This window comes from Neoarius graeffei, chromosome 7, assembly GCF_027579695.1.
Source record: "Neoarius graeffei isolate fNeoGra1 chromosome 7, fNeoGra1.pri, whole genome shotgun sequence".
Taxonomy (NCBI): domain Eukaryota; kingdom Metazoa; phylum Chordata; class Actinopteri; order Siluriformes; family Ariidae; genus Neoarius; species Neoarius graeffei.
In genome coordinates, this window is record NC_083575.1 from 59,563,356 (window position 1) to 59,582,722 (window position 19,367).

Sequence of the window (19,367 nt, forward strand, 5' to 3'; positions counted from 1 at the left end):
TTTCACATTAGCGAGCGACTGTGACAATTTGTAAACAAACATGGCTGCCAGGTTTGCGTCGTTAAATACAGATTTTGAGAGAATTTTGATAGAGAATGACGTGTTGAACACCCGAAAGGAATGTGTATGTATAATAATAATAATAATAATAATAATAATAATAATATTGGCTGGCTTTTTTTCATGGTATATCAGATGTATTCCATTCAGCTAGCATGGTATTGGGCGGCATGGTGTAGTGGTTAGCACTGTCGCCTCACAGCAAGAAGGTTCTGAGTTCGAGCCCGGTGGTTGACAAGGGCCTTTCTGTGTGGAGTTTGCATGTTCTCCCCGTGTCCGCGTGGGTTTCCTCCGCATGCTCCGGTTTCCCCCACAGTCCAAAGACATGCAGGTTAGGTTAACTGGTGACTCTAAATTGACCGTAGGTGTGAATGTGAGTGTGAATAGTTGTGTGTCTATGGCCAAGTTTACATTAGACCGTATCGGTCTCGTTTTCTTCGCGGATGCACTGTCCGTTTACATTAAACCTCCTGGAAACGCCGGGAAACGGGAATCCGCCAGGGTCCACGCATTCAATCTAGATCGTGTCTGGTCCGGTGCTGTGTAAACATTGAGAATACGCGGATACGCTGTGCTGAGCTCTAGCTGGCGTCATCATTGGACAACGTCACTGTGACATCCACCTTCCTGATTCGCTGGCGTTGGTCATGTGACGCGACGGCGTGGACTTCCGCCTTGTATCACCTTTCATTAAAGAGTATAAAAGTATGAAAATACTGCAAATACTGATGCAAATACTGCCCATTGTGTAGTTATGATTGTCTTTAGGCTTGCCATCCTTCCACTTGCAAGTGGTAAGTGATCTGCGCTGGGATCACACACACAGCGGCTCAGTCCCGAATCGTGGCTCGTGCGCTCCACTCGCGCGCTCTGTGAGCTGCGCAGGGCCGGAGTGCGCACCCTCCAGAGGGCACTCGCTGTTCAGGGCGGAGTGATTTGGAGCGTAGGATGCCTGCGGAGCCGAGCGTATCCGTGTATTGGTGTTGCTGTGTGCACACTAATCGTTTTAAAAACGTTAATCTGATGATCCGCTGATATGGTCTAATGTAAACCCCACCTGTGTGTCAGCCCTGTGATGACCTGGCGACTTGTCCAGGGTGTACCCCGCCTTTCGCCCGTAGTCAGCTGGGATAGGCTCCAGCTTGCCCGCGACCCTGTAGAACAGGATAAAGCGGCTAGAGATGATGAGATGAGATGAGGATCACGTTTTTTTTTGTTTGTTTGTTTTATTCCCGTACCAAATATTTAACACAATACTGTGTGGAAAAGCAAACATCTTTTTTTTCTCTCCCTTTATAGACTCCGGATCCACTGCAACCCTGATCAGGATAAAGCAGTCACTGAAAAAGAATGAATAAATTAAAATTATTGACTGCCTAACTATGGCCCAATTATCCCCCGATTCTTCTTTTCTCAAATAAACTGCTTGATTCTTCCTGTCTACTCGTGCCAACATGGCATAATTGGGCATGTATGAGTATTCAAGTAATTTAATTAAAAGTAAGCAGTATCTCATTACCCAAGTTATGTACTGCCAAAAACTGCTTAACAAGATGCCACCCACAGAACTTTGGTGTGTCGACATTTCAAGAAATATTTTTCACCAACCCTCCCCCCCCACCGCCCTCACCCACCCCTCCATTTCTGAAAGAAACACTCCAGTGGTTTCTCACCTCTCAAGCAGACTGTGGTGGGTGTGTATGGTCTCTGCATGCAGCTGCGTTTGGCTCGCCCGCTGCTCAGTGTGTTCATGGCCGGGGGAGCAACACAGCAGGAGCTGCCCGCTGCCTAATTTCCACTCTTCATGTCCGTGCGTAATGAAGCACCCCTCACACCCGTTTGCTGCTGCTGCTGCTGCTGGGTAATTGGGATGAGACGGAGTGTGTGTATGTGCCCTCACCCAGTATGGCTCGACCTCCTGACGACCTCTTGGAATGCTTTTTTTGTCTTAATGGAAGCATCATCTTTTATTTAGATCTCTATTTGAAAGTAATTGTCAGCAGGAGGGGTTTATTAAAGGAGATGGAGATGAATAGATTAGCGCCTGTGCTGTAGATCACCTCATTTGATTGACTGTATATAAGTGTTAGGGTTTCTTTGTTTGTTTGTTTGTTTGTTTGTTTGTTGACTGACTGGCACATTTGAATCGGAGTCTATGATCTATATATCTGACAGTCTCACCAATTTGAATGGATGAAGGATTACAGGCACCGAAATTGTAGTGGAGTGGGCATTTGTTTTTAGATCCGTGAATCCTTTAAGACCGAGGTCTTCAACTGGTCGAACGCAGTCCGGATGTGCACCCAGAAAAGTATTTCAGTGGCTTTGAACTGTGCACTTGACAAATACTGCAGCATAACTACAGCTTGTTAAAACAAAGTCGATGATGTAATGAAGACAGTTGGATAAAGGAGTTTGCATTTATTCTTCATTCCAAGTTCAAAACAAACTTCTCATCTGTCCATGGCGCTGATCATAAATGGTAACATGAGGCAACATATCAACTTGATATGTCTATTGTTTAGATATGAACTAAACACCTATTATTCTATCCACGCTCACTGGATACAGTGGTGCTTGGAAGTTTGTGAACCCTTTAGAATTTTCTATATTTCTGCATAAATATGCCTAAAACATCAGATTTTCACACAAGTCCTAAAAGTAGATAAAGAGAACCCAGTTAAACAAATGAGACAAAAATATTATACTTGGTCGTTTATTTATTGAGGAAAATGATCCAGTATTACATATCTGTAAGTGGCAAAAGTATGTGAACCTCTAGGACTAGCAGTTAATTTGAAGGTGAAATTAGAGTCAGGTGTTTTCAATCAATGGGATGACAATCAGGTGTGAGTGGGCACCCTGTTTTATTTAAAGAACAGGGATCTATCAACGTCTGATCTTCACAACACATGTTTGTGGAAGTGTATCATGGCACGAACAAAGGAGATTTCTGGGGACCTCAGAGAAAGCATTGTTGATGCTCATCAAGCTGGAAAAGGTTACAAAACCATCTCTAAAGAGTTTGGACTCCACCAATCCACAGTCAGATAGATTGTGTACAATTGGAGGAAATTCAAGACCAGTGTTACCCTCCCCAGGAGTGGTCGACCAACAAAGATCACTCCAAGAGCAAGGCGTGTAATAGTCGGCGAGGTCACAAAGGACCCCAGGGTAACTTCTAAGCAACTGAAGGCCTCTCTCACATTGGCTAATGTTCATGAGTCCACCATCAGGAGAACACTGAACAACAATGGTGTGCATGGCAGGGCTGCAAGGAGAAAGCCACTGCTCTCCAAAAAGAACATTGCTGCTCGTCTGCAGTTTGCTAAAGATCACGTGGACAAGCCAGAAGGCTACTGGAAAAATGTTTTGTGGACGAATGAGACCAAAATAGAACTTTTTGGTTTAAATGAGAAGCGTTATGTTTGTAGAAAGGAAAACACTGCATTCCAGCATAAGAACCTTATCCCATCTGTGAAATATGGTGATGGTAGTATCATGGTTTGGGCCTGTTTTGCTGCATCTGGGCCAGGACAGCTTGCCATCGTTGATGGAACAATGAATTCTGAATTATACCAGTGAATTCTAAAGGAAAATGTCAGGACATCTGTCCATGAACTGAATCTCAAGAGAAGGTGGATCATGCAGCAAGACAACGACCCTAAGCACACAAGTCGTTCTACCAAAGAATGGTTAAAGAAGAATAAAGTTAATGTTTTGGAATGGCCAAGTCAAAATCCTGACCTTAATCCAATCGAAATGTTGTGGAAGGACCTGAAGCGAGCAGTTCATGTGAGGAAACCCACCAACATCCCAGAGTTGAAGCTGTTCTGTACGGAGGAATGGGCTAAAATTCCTCCAGGCCGGTGTGCAGGACTGATCAACAGTTACCGGAAATGTTTAGTTGCAGTTATTGCTGCACAAGGGGGTCACACCAGATACTGAAAGCAAAAGTTCACATACTTTTGCCACTCTCACAGATATGTAATATTGGATCATTTTCTTCAATAAATAAATTTTTTGTCTCATTTGTTTAACTGGGTTCTCTTTATCTACTTTTAGGACTTGTGTGAAAATCTGATGATGTTTTAGGTCATATTTATGCAGAAATATAGAAAATTCTCAAGGGTTCACAAACTTTCAAGCACCACTGTATGAGCAATCGTGCACTCTGATTGGTTAGTCTACTACTAGGCTATCAGCTCATGAGTCGAGAAAACCAAAATGGTGGAACGTGTTGCTGAACCAACCGAGGACAAAATAAAAACTCTACTTAAAACCAAAACCCGAAAAAGCAACAAAATACTGTATGGAATAAAAGTATTTGATGGTAAGAACGTTTTTTGTTTTTTTTCAAGAATTATTATTATAGCATTTTTCACAAATTGCTACTATCATTTCACCGGTTTGTTTACATTCTAAGCAGGAATTATTTTGTTGGACGTTTTGTATAAAGTTTTTATTTATCGAATTTGCAAAAAATAAAAATGCTCTGTTTCTCAAAATCCAGTGAATGTGGATAGAATGAAACAGTTATTCCACTCAGTCTAGTCATACATGACTTTTATAGCCACTGTCAGCTCATGTACGACTCGATTTCATAGAATAACTGTTGTTGTTGTGCATTAAAATGTTGCTGTGGTCACCATTCAGTCGGTTTAATTGCTCATCCAGACCTTTCTAAACATGGAATTTTATGTCACTGGTTTGTCACAGTCCTCAGTTGCATACCCCTGCTTTGATAATAATAATAATAATAATAATAATTATTATTATTATTATTATTATTATGGAGCGGCACGGTGGTGTAGTGGTTAGCGCTGTCGCCTCACAGCAAGAAGGTCCTGGGTTCGAGCCCCGTGGCCGGCGAGGGCCTTTCTGTGTGGAGTTTGCATGTTCTCCCCGTGTCCGCGTGGGTTTCCTCCGGGTGCTCCGGTTTCCCCCACAGTCCAAAGACATGCAGGTTAGGTTAACTGGTGACTCTAAATTGACCGTAGGTGTGAATGTGAATGGTTGTCTGTGTCTATGTGTCAGCCCTGTGATGACCTGGCGACTTGTCCAGGGTGTACCCCGCCTTTCACCCGTAGTCAGCTGGGATAGACTCCAGCTTGCCTGCGACCCTGTAGGACAGGATAAAGCGGCTAGAGATAATGAGAATGAGTTCAATTTATATAGCGCCTTTGTCACACCCAAGGTCGCTTTATAATGGGGTGGGTGTCCACCAAAAGAGGGTCAGGATGTAATTCCAGTGGCGTAGCTACCTACAGTCCCACCAAAAGGCACACGAAGATGAATCCCGCACAGCCGCTGCGACACTGCCGGGTAACATCGCTTGGAACACCACACCATGGATCCACAAAGCGAGCACAGAAGCACTGCCACGCAGAACGCCAGTATGGCCTAAACCACCTGCATAGCCACCACACAGAGCGCTGGACAATCCCGATGTTAAAAGAGCAACGAGCTCATTGCAGTCCATAGCAAGTAGCACAGGCATCACCCACGGCGGACCAAGACCTGAAGGGAACCGACGCCAAAACTGGGTCCAGAGCTACACCACAACCAGCAGACAAAACATTCAAACAAAAAAAAAAACCTCGAACATCAACTATACAAACACACAAAAAAAAAAAAAACAAAGGGAGAAAAAAGAAAAAGCTTCAGTGAGGAGCAGCAGCCAAAACACGCACAGCGTACTCTCAACCGGAAACAGAAAATGCTTTAAGGCATGAGAATAAGTAACAAGACAAAAATGAAGTGAAAATTAATTGAACATTTGGCGTGTGTGCGAATTATATCGCGTGCACGCACACAGTTAAAATTCATCATCTTGTAGGTGAAGGAGTTCTACGGTCTGGAAGTGTTTGGTGGCTGCACTTCCAGTGACAGCAGTGAACAAGTGAGGTGAGGTGACCTTGGGGCGCGAGACCTTGAGCAGGGATGTTCGTTATGCGTCACGTCGAGCTGTGAGGTTTTTTCTAATTAAAAAAATTGACTGCAGGCAGTTGCACATATGCTCGATCGTGTTCTTGTGCGTGTTCCATCTTTGGTATTATGAACCTAGAAAACCAATGAAGCGACGGTTTGACCCGTTGCTTGCTACATTATTTGTCATGTTTTATAACCTGCAAATAGGGCACTGGTGCTAATTCTTGTTAGCAAACACAGCAAGTATTTATTTGTGCCGTGACTAAACACTGTCGTGGCGATTAGGGGTGTAGGTTTCTTCCACTGAATACAGTTATCGAGTGTGAATGATGAATTCCTCATGTATGCAGGTCATCCGTACCAGCGGGAGGGTCTGATTCACAAGGGGCCCCATCAACAACCATCGCAAGGTTGCAGTTAAACAAGCAAGCGTAGCATTGTGTATGGCAATAAATCATCTGTGCGTAAAGCCCAGAGCTCTAAAACCGTAGAAAGTCTGGTATACTATCTCTAAAAATGGCAGTCACGGTGTACGTCTGTTTAAGCAGTTCTACATTATTATAGTTTTGCACAGGCATGTGCTTCTGGCTCCTCCGCAGCTGTCAACTCCTTCATTTTCCTTTGTGTACCTGCTCTCTGTCACTCATAATATCTTTCTCTGAAGCAGCCCTATCTTTTTTTTTTTTTTTTTTAAAGCACGTGCCCACTCACACAGCCCTTCCTCGAAGAACACCTGTCATTTCAATAAACATTTCTTGTTTCCAAAGATGGCATGAGCTTTAAATACACCAGGTCTCTCGGGATCAAATCAGAATGACTAAGATAGCAATGACTCAATCAGTAATGTTCTGTCCTAAGGAGCTTTTTAAGGGTTTTTTTTTTTTTTTAAACGAGTCTGTCTTTTGCAGTCTTTCCTCCTCCTCCTCCTCCTCCTCCTCCTCAGGCTGCTGTTATTTCTTGTCTGTGTTGCTTATTCACCCTTTTGTACGTACAGTCCTTTAGTGGTAATCTCTCTAATGCAGTGCCATTGATTTTCCAGGGATTGTTCCCTTCTGCATAGAAAACTTTCCAGATGAGTGAAGTGCTATTTCTAGCCTCACCATCATTCCAGCCCTGCCTCATCAAAAAAAAAAAAAAATGTCATATTCAGAAACTGAGAGAATGAAGAGATCAGAGTATACCGTACATTGCTCAATATTCACCATGACATCTGTGTTGTGTTTTGTTTTGTATGTGGGGTTTTTTGCTTTAGTGGATGATCCAGAAGCCCCCGAAAGTGGCCACCTTCTTCGGCTGCATCGGCAAAGATGAGTTTGGAAAGATTCTGAAGCAGAAGGCAGCAGAGTGCCATGTGGACGCCCATTACTATGAGCAGACCGAGGAACCAACAGGGACCTGCGCTGCCTGCATCACTGGAGACAACAGGTCAGTTACCCTCTTTCCTCAGGAGAAAGCCTTTATCGCTTCCTCACTCAGGATAACACACACACACTCGTGTACACACACACGCCTCACTGAACACTAGAACTCACTGTTCTCTCACTGACTGTTCTACTCCTTTCCTGCAGAGCTCCTTATTTATTTATCTAGCGGGGTTAGATCAGCACCAAGCTATTTTGATTGACTGCTAGACTTGGCACTGATGGGTGCCAGATTCCATGACTGGCCTGATGCATGAGGCAGGCAGAACACATTACGTGCCACCTAAGCATTTGATATTGGCAGGTTGTTTCCAACTTTTAAAGGCTTTAAAATTGGATAAACATTTACAGCCGACTGCGGCATCTCCCTCAGGCTTCTATTCCCTGGAGACGTGCACATAACGATCAGCTCGATGATAAACAAGTGCTCGTGACCTGATGCTGCTGCTAATTCTTTCCTTATTATAAAAGAACAAGGACCAAATAAAACGGATAATAAACGTACACCTTTTCAGAGACACTAGTGTTACTAACATGAGATAAATAATGCATGCTCCCTCGCTAGCTTGAAATGATTTTTCATCTACTGCCAAAAGCTGTGTGTTTTTTGTTTTGTTTTTTTTAACCCCATGCACGTTCATGCAAAATCAAAAGGAAAGTTAAAGGCTATGGAAAAACATCAACTCAAACGTGTCCTGAAGGGAGATTCAGCTATGCGTAGTTAATTAATTTCCAACATGCATAGCGTGGTTATGTTCTCGATCAGGCCGAATCGCAAATGGTGTTCTGGTGGTCACATAGTGCAATTTTGCAACGCCATAGTTATAGACCCCTTCGCATGTTTGTAAACAAACCGACCGTTTCCAGGATGCGTGCGCAGCCTGGACTCAGAAACAATGGCGCTGCCCATAGACTGCCATTATGAGCTGTCAGATTATGCAAAACAATTGTCGTTACAAGATCGAGAATGCTACAACCCCGATTCCAAAAAAGTTGGGACAAAGTACAAATTGTAAATAGAAACGGAATGCAATGATGTGGAAGTTTCAAAATTCCATATTTTATTCAGAATAGAACATAGATGACATATCAAATGTTTAAACTGAGAAAATGCATCATTTAAAGAGGAAAATTAAGTGATTTTTAAATTTCATGACAACACCACATCTCAAAAAAGTTGGGACAAGGCCATGTTTACCACTGTGAGACATCCCCTTTTCTCTTTACAACAGTCTGTAAACGTCTGGGGACTGAGGAGACAAGTTGCTCAAGTTTAGGGATAGGAATGTTAACCCATTCTTGTCTAATGTAGGATTCTAGTTGCTCAACTGTCTTAGGTCTTTTTTGTCGTATCTTCCGTTTTATGATGCGCCAAATGTTTTCTATGGGTGAAAGATCTGGACTGCAGGCTGGCCAGTTCAGTACCCGGACCCTTCTTCTACGCAGCCATGATGCTGTAATTGATGCAGTATGTGGTTTGGCATCGTCATGTTGGAAAATGCAAGGTCTTCCCTGAAAGAGACGTCGTCTGGATGGGAGCATATGTTGCTCTAGAACCTGGATATACCTTTCAGCATTGATGGTGTCTTTCCAGATGTGTAAGCTGCCCATGCCACACGCACTAATGCAACCCCATACCATCAGAGATGCAGGCTTCTGAACTGAGCGCTGATAACAACTTGGGTCGTCCTTCTCCTCTTTAGTCCGAATGACACGGCATCCGTGATTTCCATAAAGAACTTCAAATTTTGATTCGTCTGACCACAGAACAGTTTTCCACTTTGCCACAGTCCATTTTAAATGAGCCTTGGCCCAGAGAAGACGTCTGCGCTTCTGGATCGTGTTTAGATACTGCTTCTTCTTTGAACTATAGAGTTTTAGCTGGCGACGGCGGATGGCACGGTGAATTGTGTTCACAGATAATGTTCTCTGGAAATATTCCTGAGCCCATTTTGTGATTTCCAATACAGAAGCATGCCTGTATGTGATGCAGTGCCGTCTAAGGGCCCGAAGATCACGGGCACCCAGTATGGTTTTCGGGCCTTGACCCTTACGCACAGAGATTCTTCCAGATTCTCTGAATCTTTTGATGATATTATGCACTGTAGATGATGATATGTTCAAACTCTTTGCAATTTTACACTGTCGAACTCCTTTCTGATATTGCTCCACTATTTGTCGGTGCAGAATTAGGGGGATTGGTGATCCTCTTCCCATCTTTACTTCTGAGAGCCGCTGCCACTCCAAGATGCTCTTTTTATACCCAGTCATGTTAATGACCTATTGTCAATTGACCTAATGAGTTGCAATTTGGTCCTCCAGCTGGTCCTTTTTTGTACCTTTAACTTTTCCAGCCTCTTATTGCCCCTGTCCCAACTTTTTTGAGATGTGTTGCTGTCATGAAATTTCAAATGAGCCAATATTTGGCATGAAATTTCAAAATGCCTCACTTTCGAAATTTGATATGTTGTCTATGTTCTATTGTGAATACAATATCAGTTTTTGAGATTTGTAAATTATTGCATTCTGTTTTTATTTACAATTTGGGCTTTGTCCCAACTTTTTTGGAATCGGGGTTGTACATAAATAAGTTAACTCTAACAAGTGGACATCGCCTACCGGATCCATATTTAATTAAAGAGTGGACGGACGATGTTAGTAAGTTTTCCTCTGATACCTGAAGGCAGTCATACTACTTACAAAAAATGTCAAACTCAAAAAAAAAAAAAAAACTATTTACAAAAGTAGCCTGCCATCAACATTCTGGTTACAGCGAGACTACAACTTGATTAAGGGGACATTCATATTCATTTTGTTTTAATCAAATTATGCCAGTGATGTGATGGCAATGTGGCCTTAGCTACAACAGCAAATACCAACACTAAACAGCAATTTGCAGGAGGTAATGGCATGAAAGGAATGATAGTGTAAAGAGTGCAGCTAAGAGAAATCAGAGCTGCGTAAAAAGCGAGAGGCAGAGAGCAGAAATGAAACTGAACGGGGCGGGAGCTAGGTTAGAGCAGTCAACGCAAGTTGGCATTTAGAGTGAGGACACACAATTTTACCTTTCCATCCTTGCTTTAAAATTGTGATTTTCGGAATACACAAATAATGATGGCACAAAATCTGGACTGCTTGAGTCAAGCGAGACCTCTCCTACAAACAAAATTGCATGCAAAGCTAAGTTAACATGCTAACAATATTCATTACATTGTGTAACTATGACCCAGCTAATCAGACAAACGTTACCAGAGTATTTTGCTACATCAATAAACGAAGACTAGAAAGAATAAAAAATAAAGATTTAATAAATAGCCTGATCTTACCTGTGATGAAGTGGGCGCTGCAAACCGGCGCATTTTTGATGGTGCTTTCATCCCAGTCTACACGTTTGATGGCTTGTAGCCGTAGACGTCGGCGATTTTTTTTTTTTTTTTTTTTGGAATGGGTGAGATCCTGCTGGAATTCTGTACATTTTAACCCCATCACTGCTACGATTCTGACACCCGACAACACAACAACTAGGCATCGCTGAGTCTTTTTTGAGTCCAGACTGAGCGCGCAATTTCCTCTTACGTATGAATGACGTTTACTGCGAAGGGGTCTATACTCTGAGTAGGAAGCATATGGGTTAAAGATGGTGTGTGTTTGGGGGAAAAAATGTATAATCAAGCTTAGTATCAGCAACAAGAAGACGTCACAGTGCCAAAATAAAGGGAATCTGAAGCCTTAAAGTTGACCATAATTATAGTATTGTGTTTGTTTGGCTTTTTGCAATAAGAACACGAAGTAGTTATGGGTGCTTTGGGACCAGAGGAACTTTTTCGTAGTTCTTAGAACTGTTGGGGGATATTCCCACTTTTTTGTGTCCACATTACAGGAAATGAGGATGATCTTAGTTCTTAGAATGCCATTTTGAGGAACTTTTAAGCTCCTACACACGCCGTACTCTCCCAACACAAGAGGACACATGAGTGATGGAAGTGTCAGTGTTGTAGTCGAGTCACTAAACCTCAAGTCCAAGTCATTAAAGAAAATTTTGAGCCAAGTCCACTGTTGATCCGAGTCAAGTCCGAGAACAAGACTCCAACCACACTATTTGACGGTGGCTGTTGCTGCCTTTATGTGAAACCGTCTCTGCTACTGTGTTGGACTAACGTTACTGCTCGGCTGCTCCATTTTAGTTAACAGGCTACAGATAAAAAGCTTGTTCATCGTTTAGCAAGCCCCGCCCACTATCAACAGTGCAATGAACATAGCGTGTCACTTCTCTGGGTGAAGTCTTGCCAAATGACGACTGAAGTTCGAGGTTGTCCCCGTCGTCTCCTCAATAGTTCTTCTACATATGGAACACACAGCAGTGCATTTTTTTTTCTTTTTTTTTTCCCCCGCCACTGCACTAGAAGTCTGTATAAGCAAAGTGGACAGTAGGCCATTTGCAGGAATTGGTCACGTCAATTTTCCCCATAGCAACAAGCCCGTGGTGGGCAAGCTAACTTGACATTCCTTGACAACCATAAGAGTTTGACTGGCGATGCGAAGCAATCCATCTCTATAATAGCTGTTTTTACCTTTTCTACTGTTTTTTTTTTTTTTTTTTTTTACCTGAATTTTCGTGTTGTGGTTTTAACTTCTGTCGTAAGTTAAAGCGAATCATTGGCCGTAAAAGAGAGTTTTTTGGACTCGAGTTAGTCGCCACCGAAAGTGCAGGATCTCATGGTCAAAAAACCTGGACAGGGTGCAAACTACAGTAAGCGAATGATAAAGGTAGAAAAGGAGAAATTCTAAGTTATAAACATACCTGAGAAATTTGCCATTTCGCACGTGAATTTCTTTGGGCAGCTGCCAACTTGAGTCCAAAAAACTCTCTTTTACAGCCAATGATTCGCTTTGACATACGACAGAAGTTAAAACCACAAACTTTTTCCAAGTACACACGAAAATTCGGGTCAAAAAAGACAGCAGAAAAGGTAAAAACAGCTATTATCAGGGATGTGATTTTTCTGCGAATTCGCGGAATTCCGCTTTTTTCACCTCAAAATTTGAAAAAAAAAATTTTTTCCGATTTTTTTTTTTTTGCTCAAAAATCCGCATTCGTATCCTATTCGTTCCGACTTTCAGTAATTCTGTCATTGAAATGAAACGAGATACGTGATTGGCTCATCGCTCTGTAACAACCAATGAACGCGCTTGTTATATAGCTGTACGTAAGCTCGCTTCAAACAAAGAGTTGAAAGATGGCAGCCTCCGTGATCGAGCGTAAAGATCCAAATCGAGTTAAAGAAATCGACAGAATAGTGAAAAACAAGTTCCGCTGGGAATGGTTGGAGAAAGAGGTTGCTACAGACGTTGGACATAAGACTGTGAGACATTTGTTCAGCGATTTCGTTCGGAAGATCGATCGTGCTGGGAAGGCTCTTATTTGTTGCCAAGGATCTACATATTCTCACCTTTTATATGGATGGCAGAATGAACTGAATCTGAGAATATTTACTTAAAAATTTCAGTTTTGGTAAGTAGTCTATGCCTGACTAATTTTTTTGTGTCAATCCTGTTACCCTGTCTAAACGGGGTGTGCAGTAACTTAATCAAATATTAGAAGTTGCCATACATAAGAAGCAAAGCGGGAGACTACCAGGAGCAATAGAGTTTAATAAATAATGGTGGATGGATTCTTATGTTGCATCATGTTTGTTTGAAAAGGCACATTTAGGTATGTTCAACTTCTACAGTAATTGAAAGTATAAATTTTGTTTTTCCTTATACAATTTTCTATTCATTCTAATGCAGATGATTTAATTTAGAATTTGTTAATCATGACAAGTTTTTTCTTGTGTGTTTGCTTGCCATTTTAGTACAATTTTTAAGTAAGAAAACCCCAGAACCCAGGAGCTTCGGGGGGCTTCGCCCCCCTTGTCCCCCCACCAGGGCGCTGCCCTGGACCAGCTGGGGGCCTGCGGCCCCCAGACCCCCGGCTAAAATTTTCAGATAATTTCACCAGCCCCAAATCACATCCCTGTATTATAGAGATGGATTGCTTCGCATCACCAGTTAAACTCTTATGGTTGTCAAGGAATGTCAAGTTAGCTTGCCCACCACGGGCTTGTTGCTATGGGGAAAATTGACACGTGACCAATTCCTGCAAATGGCCTATCCTAGGGGCTTCTCTCCAGGCATTTTAGTGCCATTAACGTTAGTTTGTTCCTGAACATGATGTATGAACAGGTGAATGTGCATTCTCTTGCAAAAAATTTGTATAAAAATTAATGTAGCTATAAATATCTTATGCCAAATTATTATGGCATGTTACAAAAAAAACAACAACAGTGTCCTCATCCCCAATTTACAAGCTCGAAGGCAGTTAATGCACAAGTCCAAGTCATCAGTGCTCAAGTCAAGTCATGAGTCCTTAAAATTAGGGCACGAGTCAGACTCGAGCACTACAAGCCTGGAAAGTGTACGTACAGTATGGTGATTGATCCAGGCGTGATTTACGGTGATTGGGCAAACACAAGCCAACTACCATTTTTAAAAATCTGTGTAAAATTTCAGTTGTACAGACAACAGCTCTTTGAGTTTAAAAATGAATGGGGAGGAAAAAAAACCAAGGACAAGTAGACAGACAGTTGAGCGTATATGCAGTGGAGGAAATACAGCGTGATTTTTGACACGTCCAGGCGAAATATAAAATCCTTCACTCGCATTTTCTATTAACATCACACTAGAAGCTGGTTTACGTCACTTCAGGGATCCTACTGGTGGTGCGAATCCAAACACAAAAAAGCCCTTGAAGGTATGTAGTTCTCGGAGGAGCTCCCCAGTGGGTTGTTCCTCTCAATAAGTCTGTAGAACTGTTTGGTCCAAAAGCACTTTAATGTTAATTCTGTCTGTGGCTGTATGAAACGATATCATTTATATTTGAAGATTAGATATTTAAAATGGGCGGCACAGTGGTGTAGTGGTTAGCGCTGTCGCCTCACAGCAAGAAGGTCCGGGTTCGAGCCCCGTGGCCGGCGAGGGCCCTTCTGTGCGGAGTTTGCATGTTCTCCCCGTGTCCGCATGGGTTTCCTCCGGGTGCTCCGGTTTCCCCCACAGTCCAAAGACATGCAGGTTAGGTTAACTGGTGACTCTAAATTGACCGTAGGTGTGAATGTGAGTGTGAATGGTTGTCTGTGTCTGTGTCAGCCCTGTGATGACCTGGCGACTTGTCCAGGGTGTACCCCGCCTTTCGCCCGTAGTCAGCTGGGATAGGCTCCAGCTTGCCTGCGACCCTGTAGAAGGATAAAGCGGCTAGAGATGATGAGATTATTATTATTATTATTATTATTATTATTATTATTATTATTGTACACTTTTCTGGCAACAATCTTCAGACTCTCGAAGGTTGCAGTTGCTATCCACATTCCTGTGTATGCACAAATACATGCACTGGTTTCCCCACTGAGTTTTCTGCAAGGTAGAGTTACTGGTCTGGAAACGGCTTCTTCTTGGCACGTCGTCTCTAAAAGTTGAGTTTGTTTGTTTGGTTTGTTTGTTTATAGCAAGTAAACATGATCCTCTCACACATTTGCCAACAGGCTCGGGGCAAAGTATGAACTAGAGTTCTGGCTTCCCAGACTAAGCCTAGCCTATATGCATAGGTTTATTTTTTCAGCATGTTATAGTTCCACTGCTATTTTTAATTTTAACTCAACATTTGCGTACAAGGCGCTTTTTTTTTTATAAATAAAGTAAGTATGATTATGACATTTTGTGCATCGCTGCAGAATCTTGCCTGAGAACATTGTGACACGACTAAAAGTTGATTCTTATCGACAGACACCATGAACGTTGTGTCAAGATGAACCCAAAGACGAACTGAAACCTACATGGGCTCCCAGCCCATACTTCCTGTGGTTAAAGTGTTTTAGAGACACACACAACCAGGAAATGTAAATTATTTAAATGTAAATGGACGTTTGGATAGAAGGCTCAGCTGTTGATTTAATAAGTGAACTACAAGTTTTTGCCCTGTACATAATTTGGCAACATTTACACTGATGTTCTTATTTAACTGTTCATTGTGCGCAGCACTTGTAATATTCCACTTATTTATTTATTGGTTACTCATATAGTGATGATGTTCCCAACAGTTTGCTCTTTTGTAAAATATAAGTCTCGTGACCGTAGCTCTTGGATCAGTCTCCGCTCCTTTCCGTGTGGTTGAGTGTGCTGCTGGAAAATTCTGGAAGTGTACCTGTTAACACTCGCTGTGATGAGTGGACGCGTGTAGCGCCGGGCAGCACTATAGGGCCGAGGCCCAGGCTTCAGAGCAGACAAGGAGGAGGAGAGTCATCTTTTTTGTTTTTCAGCCATCATGGTGTGAATCAGCCAGAGCTGCTCTTAATGGGAGCCAGTTTGAAGTGTGCAGACTTATAGAGCTGTCAGCTACGGCCTTATGAGACTACTCATTACCGCCTCACCTGTCAGAGCAGACTCTTTCATTACAGAAGGCTACAGCGGTCACTACACACACATCCACACACTCCTGCAGCTTAAAGACCGAGAGGACATTTTAGCTTTTATCAATATGGTGTAGCGCACCTGCGTGTTGCACACGTACATTTAGAGAGCGGAACTGGCTGGAAGTCGGGTTATAACCGGTCTGTTCTGGGTTCAGTTTGGCGTCACTGCAAAGAGCTCCTGTGGCTACGGAGTTTCGTTCCAATCAAGCAGGAACCACGTCTGATTCCTCCCTTTTAATCAGTTGATCTCGGGCGTCAGTCGGCTATCGGTTGTGGCTCTTGCCTCTTTACGGCTAAGATTAGACACTGGGTTTAAAGTGATGCCATACACACTAGGGTGCATCAGTCGCCCTCACTTTCATAAAATCTGATGCATTTTTGTTTGGGTGTTCCTTTTCACCAATAAAGACATCCTGTAAAATTTTTTGGACCATATTCAAAAGTCTAATGGTGGCACCATGAGGTTCATTTTTTGCCAAAAACGCTTATTTTATGTTTACATGTAAGGTTTGAATCACAATGTTGGACTCCATTTATTGATTTCTTGTGAGCCAGAGATCATGTTAAGAACCTTTGCAAGGGATTGAGAAGCATTAATGTGATTCATAATACATTTGTATTGTTTAAAAGTAGTTGAACAATGATTCAATGAACAGCTAAAACTCAAACTGTGCTTGATAATATATTTAGAATATGGACTAAAAATGTGTATCTAAGATATTTGGTATACTCTATAAGGTGCCATAATGTTTCATGAAAAGTGATCGAAATTTTGTCATAAAATAGCAGCTTTTTCCATAACTTTGAGCTCCTGGTGCCACCATTAAACTTGAATTTTGTCAAAATATTTCACCCAGTGTGTTTTCTTACCAAAAGGAACATAAAAACAAAAATGCATCATGATCGGAGGGACTTTTCATTTTTAGGGGGCAACTGATGCACCCTAATACACACTTAAGCCTCGGTCACAACCGGCCGTACGTGCTCCTACGGCCGGTCTACATGCACAAAACGCAAGAAACGCACGGAGGGCGCGCGTGAGACGCACGGAGGGCACGCGTGAAACGCACGGAGGGCGCGCGTGTGATGTGCTGATTTTCGAGCCGTAGACTGGCCGCAGACCGGCTGCAGAGGTTCTTTGTCATGTCAAACAAACTCTATGGGCGCTTACGTTTTTTTCAGGTTGCAAGACAAACTTACGGCCAACGTGCGTCTTTCTCCACGAACAAAAAAAAAACGCAGCGATTTGGGAAACGCCAAAAATCGCACGGCCAAAAAATCGTATGTCCGGTTCTGACCTATAGGGTTCTTCAAGGGGTTCTTTGGATATTAAGGGTTCTTAGCCTATGTAAATGGTTCTAGTTGTCATGTGCGATAATGTTTTTCCCACCACCATGTGCAATATTTACTTTCACCATCCGGTTAGTCTCTTACATGACTTACCTTATTTCTATTGTTCGAATGCTAACCATGTAGACACTGGTTTTTGCATTTTCTGTTTCCGTCTTAGTTTAGCCCCTTATGTAACTTTTACAGTATTTCTATTGTTCTATTAGGTACTGTTTTTTGCTTTTTTTTGTTTTTTTTAGGCATTTATTTCTTGTACAGTTTTTATTGTGGCTGCTGCCTCAGAGGCTGTAGCCACTATGTCATCGTGTCGTAAGAATCTAAGAGTGTACAGTAACAGTCGCACACTGCGCTTACGCATACAGGTGTTCCTATTAAAATGGCCGGTGAGTGTATACAATTTGGTTCACCATTCGAAATAAATGGACCAGACGAAAGAAATCGCTTTCAGACACATTTATGCTTATTACCGAGGGAAAGTGCGTTCCCATTTTAAAATATACTCCAGGTTGTCCCCCTTTCCTCGCCGCCTTCGGCCAGTGGTCCCATGTGTGACTGTAGATGTGACGCACTTCCGAGTTGTTACAGGAAGCTGTTGAAGAGAGTATTGAGACCACTGAGGCCTCGGTTTGGAGGTTTCAGTTTCGAAAACTGTAAGAGGTGAGAGTCAAATAAAATAAAGTACAGACACTTGGTATATTTTACTTCTGTGATATTTAAACTGGTCATTTTTGGATTACGTTTCATTTTTGTGGCTACTGCCTCCGAGAGTAAATATATAGATATATGCTATATTTACTGTATGGACATGGTATCAGAAAGCAATTTTATTTATAAGCAGTAGCCACATGTACCCACAGGGTACCTATTTTTTTACATGCAGTTTATTTTCAGCTTTCAGAAGAATTTCCTTCAGGATTAATAAAGGTGTGGGTTTTTTTTTTTTTTTTTTTAAATCTTATCTTAGATTGGCACTATGTACAAAGAAACTCATGTAGAAGAGTTAAGGGCAACTAAACAGCCCTTAATGTTTCTAGCTTTTCTTTGGTTTCCTACAAAACCTTTGGATTGATGGATTTTTGTTGGTGCTACAGACAACTAGTCTGGCTAACGCGACTGCAAAGCTCTACGAGCTATTGGTCTGGCCAAGATATTAAGCCCAACCGTTTCCCAGAGCCCGTGGTTGACCCGCCTCCCTGAAATGCCTCGGTTTGCTACTGGTCGAAGCCAGAAAAGGCTGTGACGAAGCTTAAACCAATCACATCACTCTTTCCTCTGACATATGTGACGCGACGGGGCTAACTGGTAGATTAAACTCTTACCGAAGCCGGTCGGGAGCAAGGCGAAAACGTCCTTCCTTTCAATAAATACCTCCAGGGCTGCTCTTTGCTCCGTTTTCAATGAGAACTTCCCGTTGAATGCTTTCAATACAGCATCTATGCGTAATAGATGCGGAAGCGTGAATGAAGCGCTTCCGGCATAGATTCTGTAAACAATCTATGGCTTCCGGTCGCAGTTCTACTACGTCACTGCCTTGAACACGCCTCTACCCAGGGCCGTTGGAGATACTCAAAGTTGATTGGTTCCCGATTTTTCAGGAGCTTGGAAGAGGTGTAGATAGCTTGCCTGGCCAGACTAAGCTCGCAACAGGCCCTCGTGTTGCGTCACGCTTAGGATGGGCGGGCCCAGGCTAACAGACAACTGCATTCTCATTATAAGTGTGATCATTATGTTTACAGATCTTTTTGGTGGAAAACCAAGGGATCTTGATTTGGTTCTTCAGGAAAACCAGAAATGGAGCGTGTATGACTTTTGCTCTCAAGAAGCCTTTCTAGCACCGTTATTTGTAAGGAAGTGCCTCGATAAATTGCAGGACTACTGTTCGATTGACTCTCGTTTGTGGATAGTGCTGGCACTTTTCTAGAAGTAATGAAACTTCAGAATAGCGGCTAGCCCCTGGGGACTGCTTCCTCCTGCTAACAAGTGAATAATGAGAGAGGTGGCTTTTCAAACTGAAATTACTTGTTTTTTGTTGATGCAAGGACCACCAGGAGGTTAATGGAGAAACAGTGGTCCCGACGGACATGCACACTTTCTCTGCATT

General features: G+C 42.5%; 1 protein-coding gene across 2 annotated transcripts in view; it reads left to right on the forward strand.

The window, feature by feature from the left end:
• The window catches only part of adka (adenosine kinase a), a 242,793-nt gene that overhangs the window by 125,010 nt on the left and 98,416 nt on the right, over positions 1 to 19,367 (forward strand). For both annotated transcript variants that reach the window (XM_060924777.1, XM_060924778.1), the window contains exon 5: positions 7,244 to 7,416. In XM_060924777.1, coding sequence (XP_060780760.1) covers positions 7,244 to 7,416 — 173 coding nt within the window. The remainder of the gene's footprint in view (positions 1 to 7,243; positions 7,417 to 19,367) is intronic.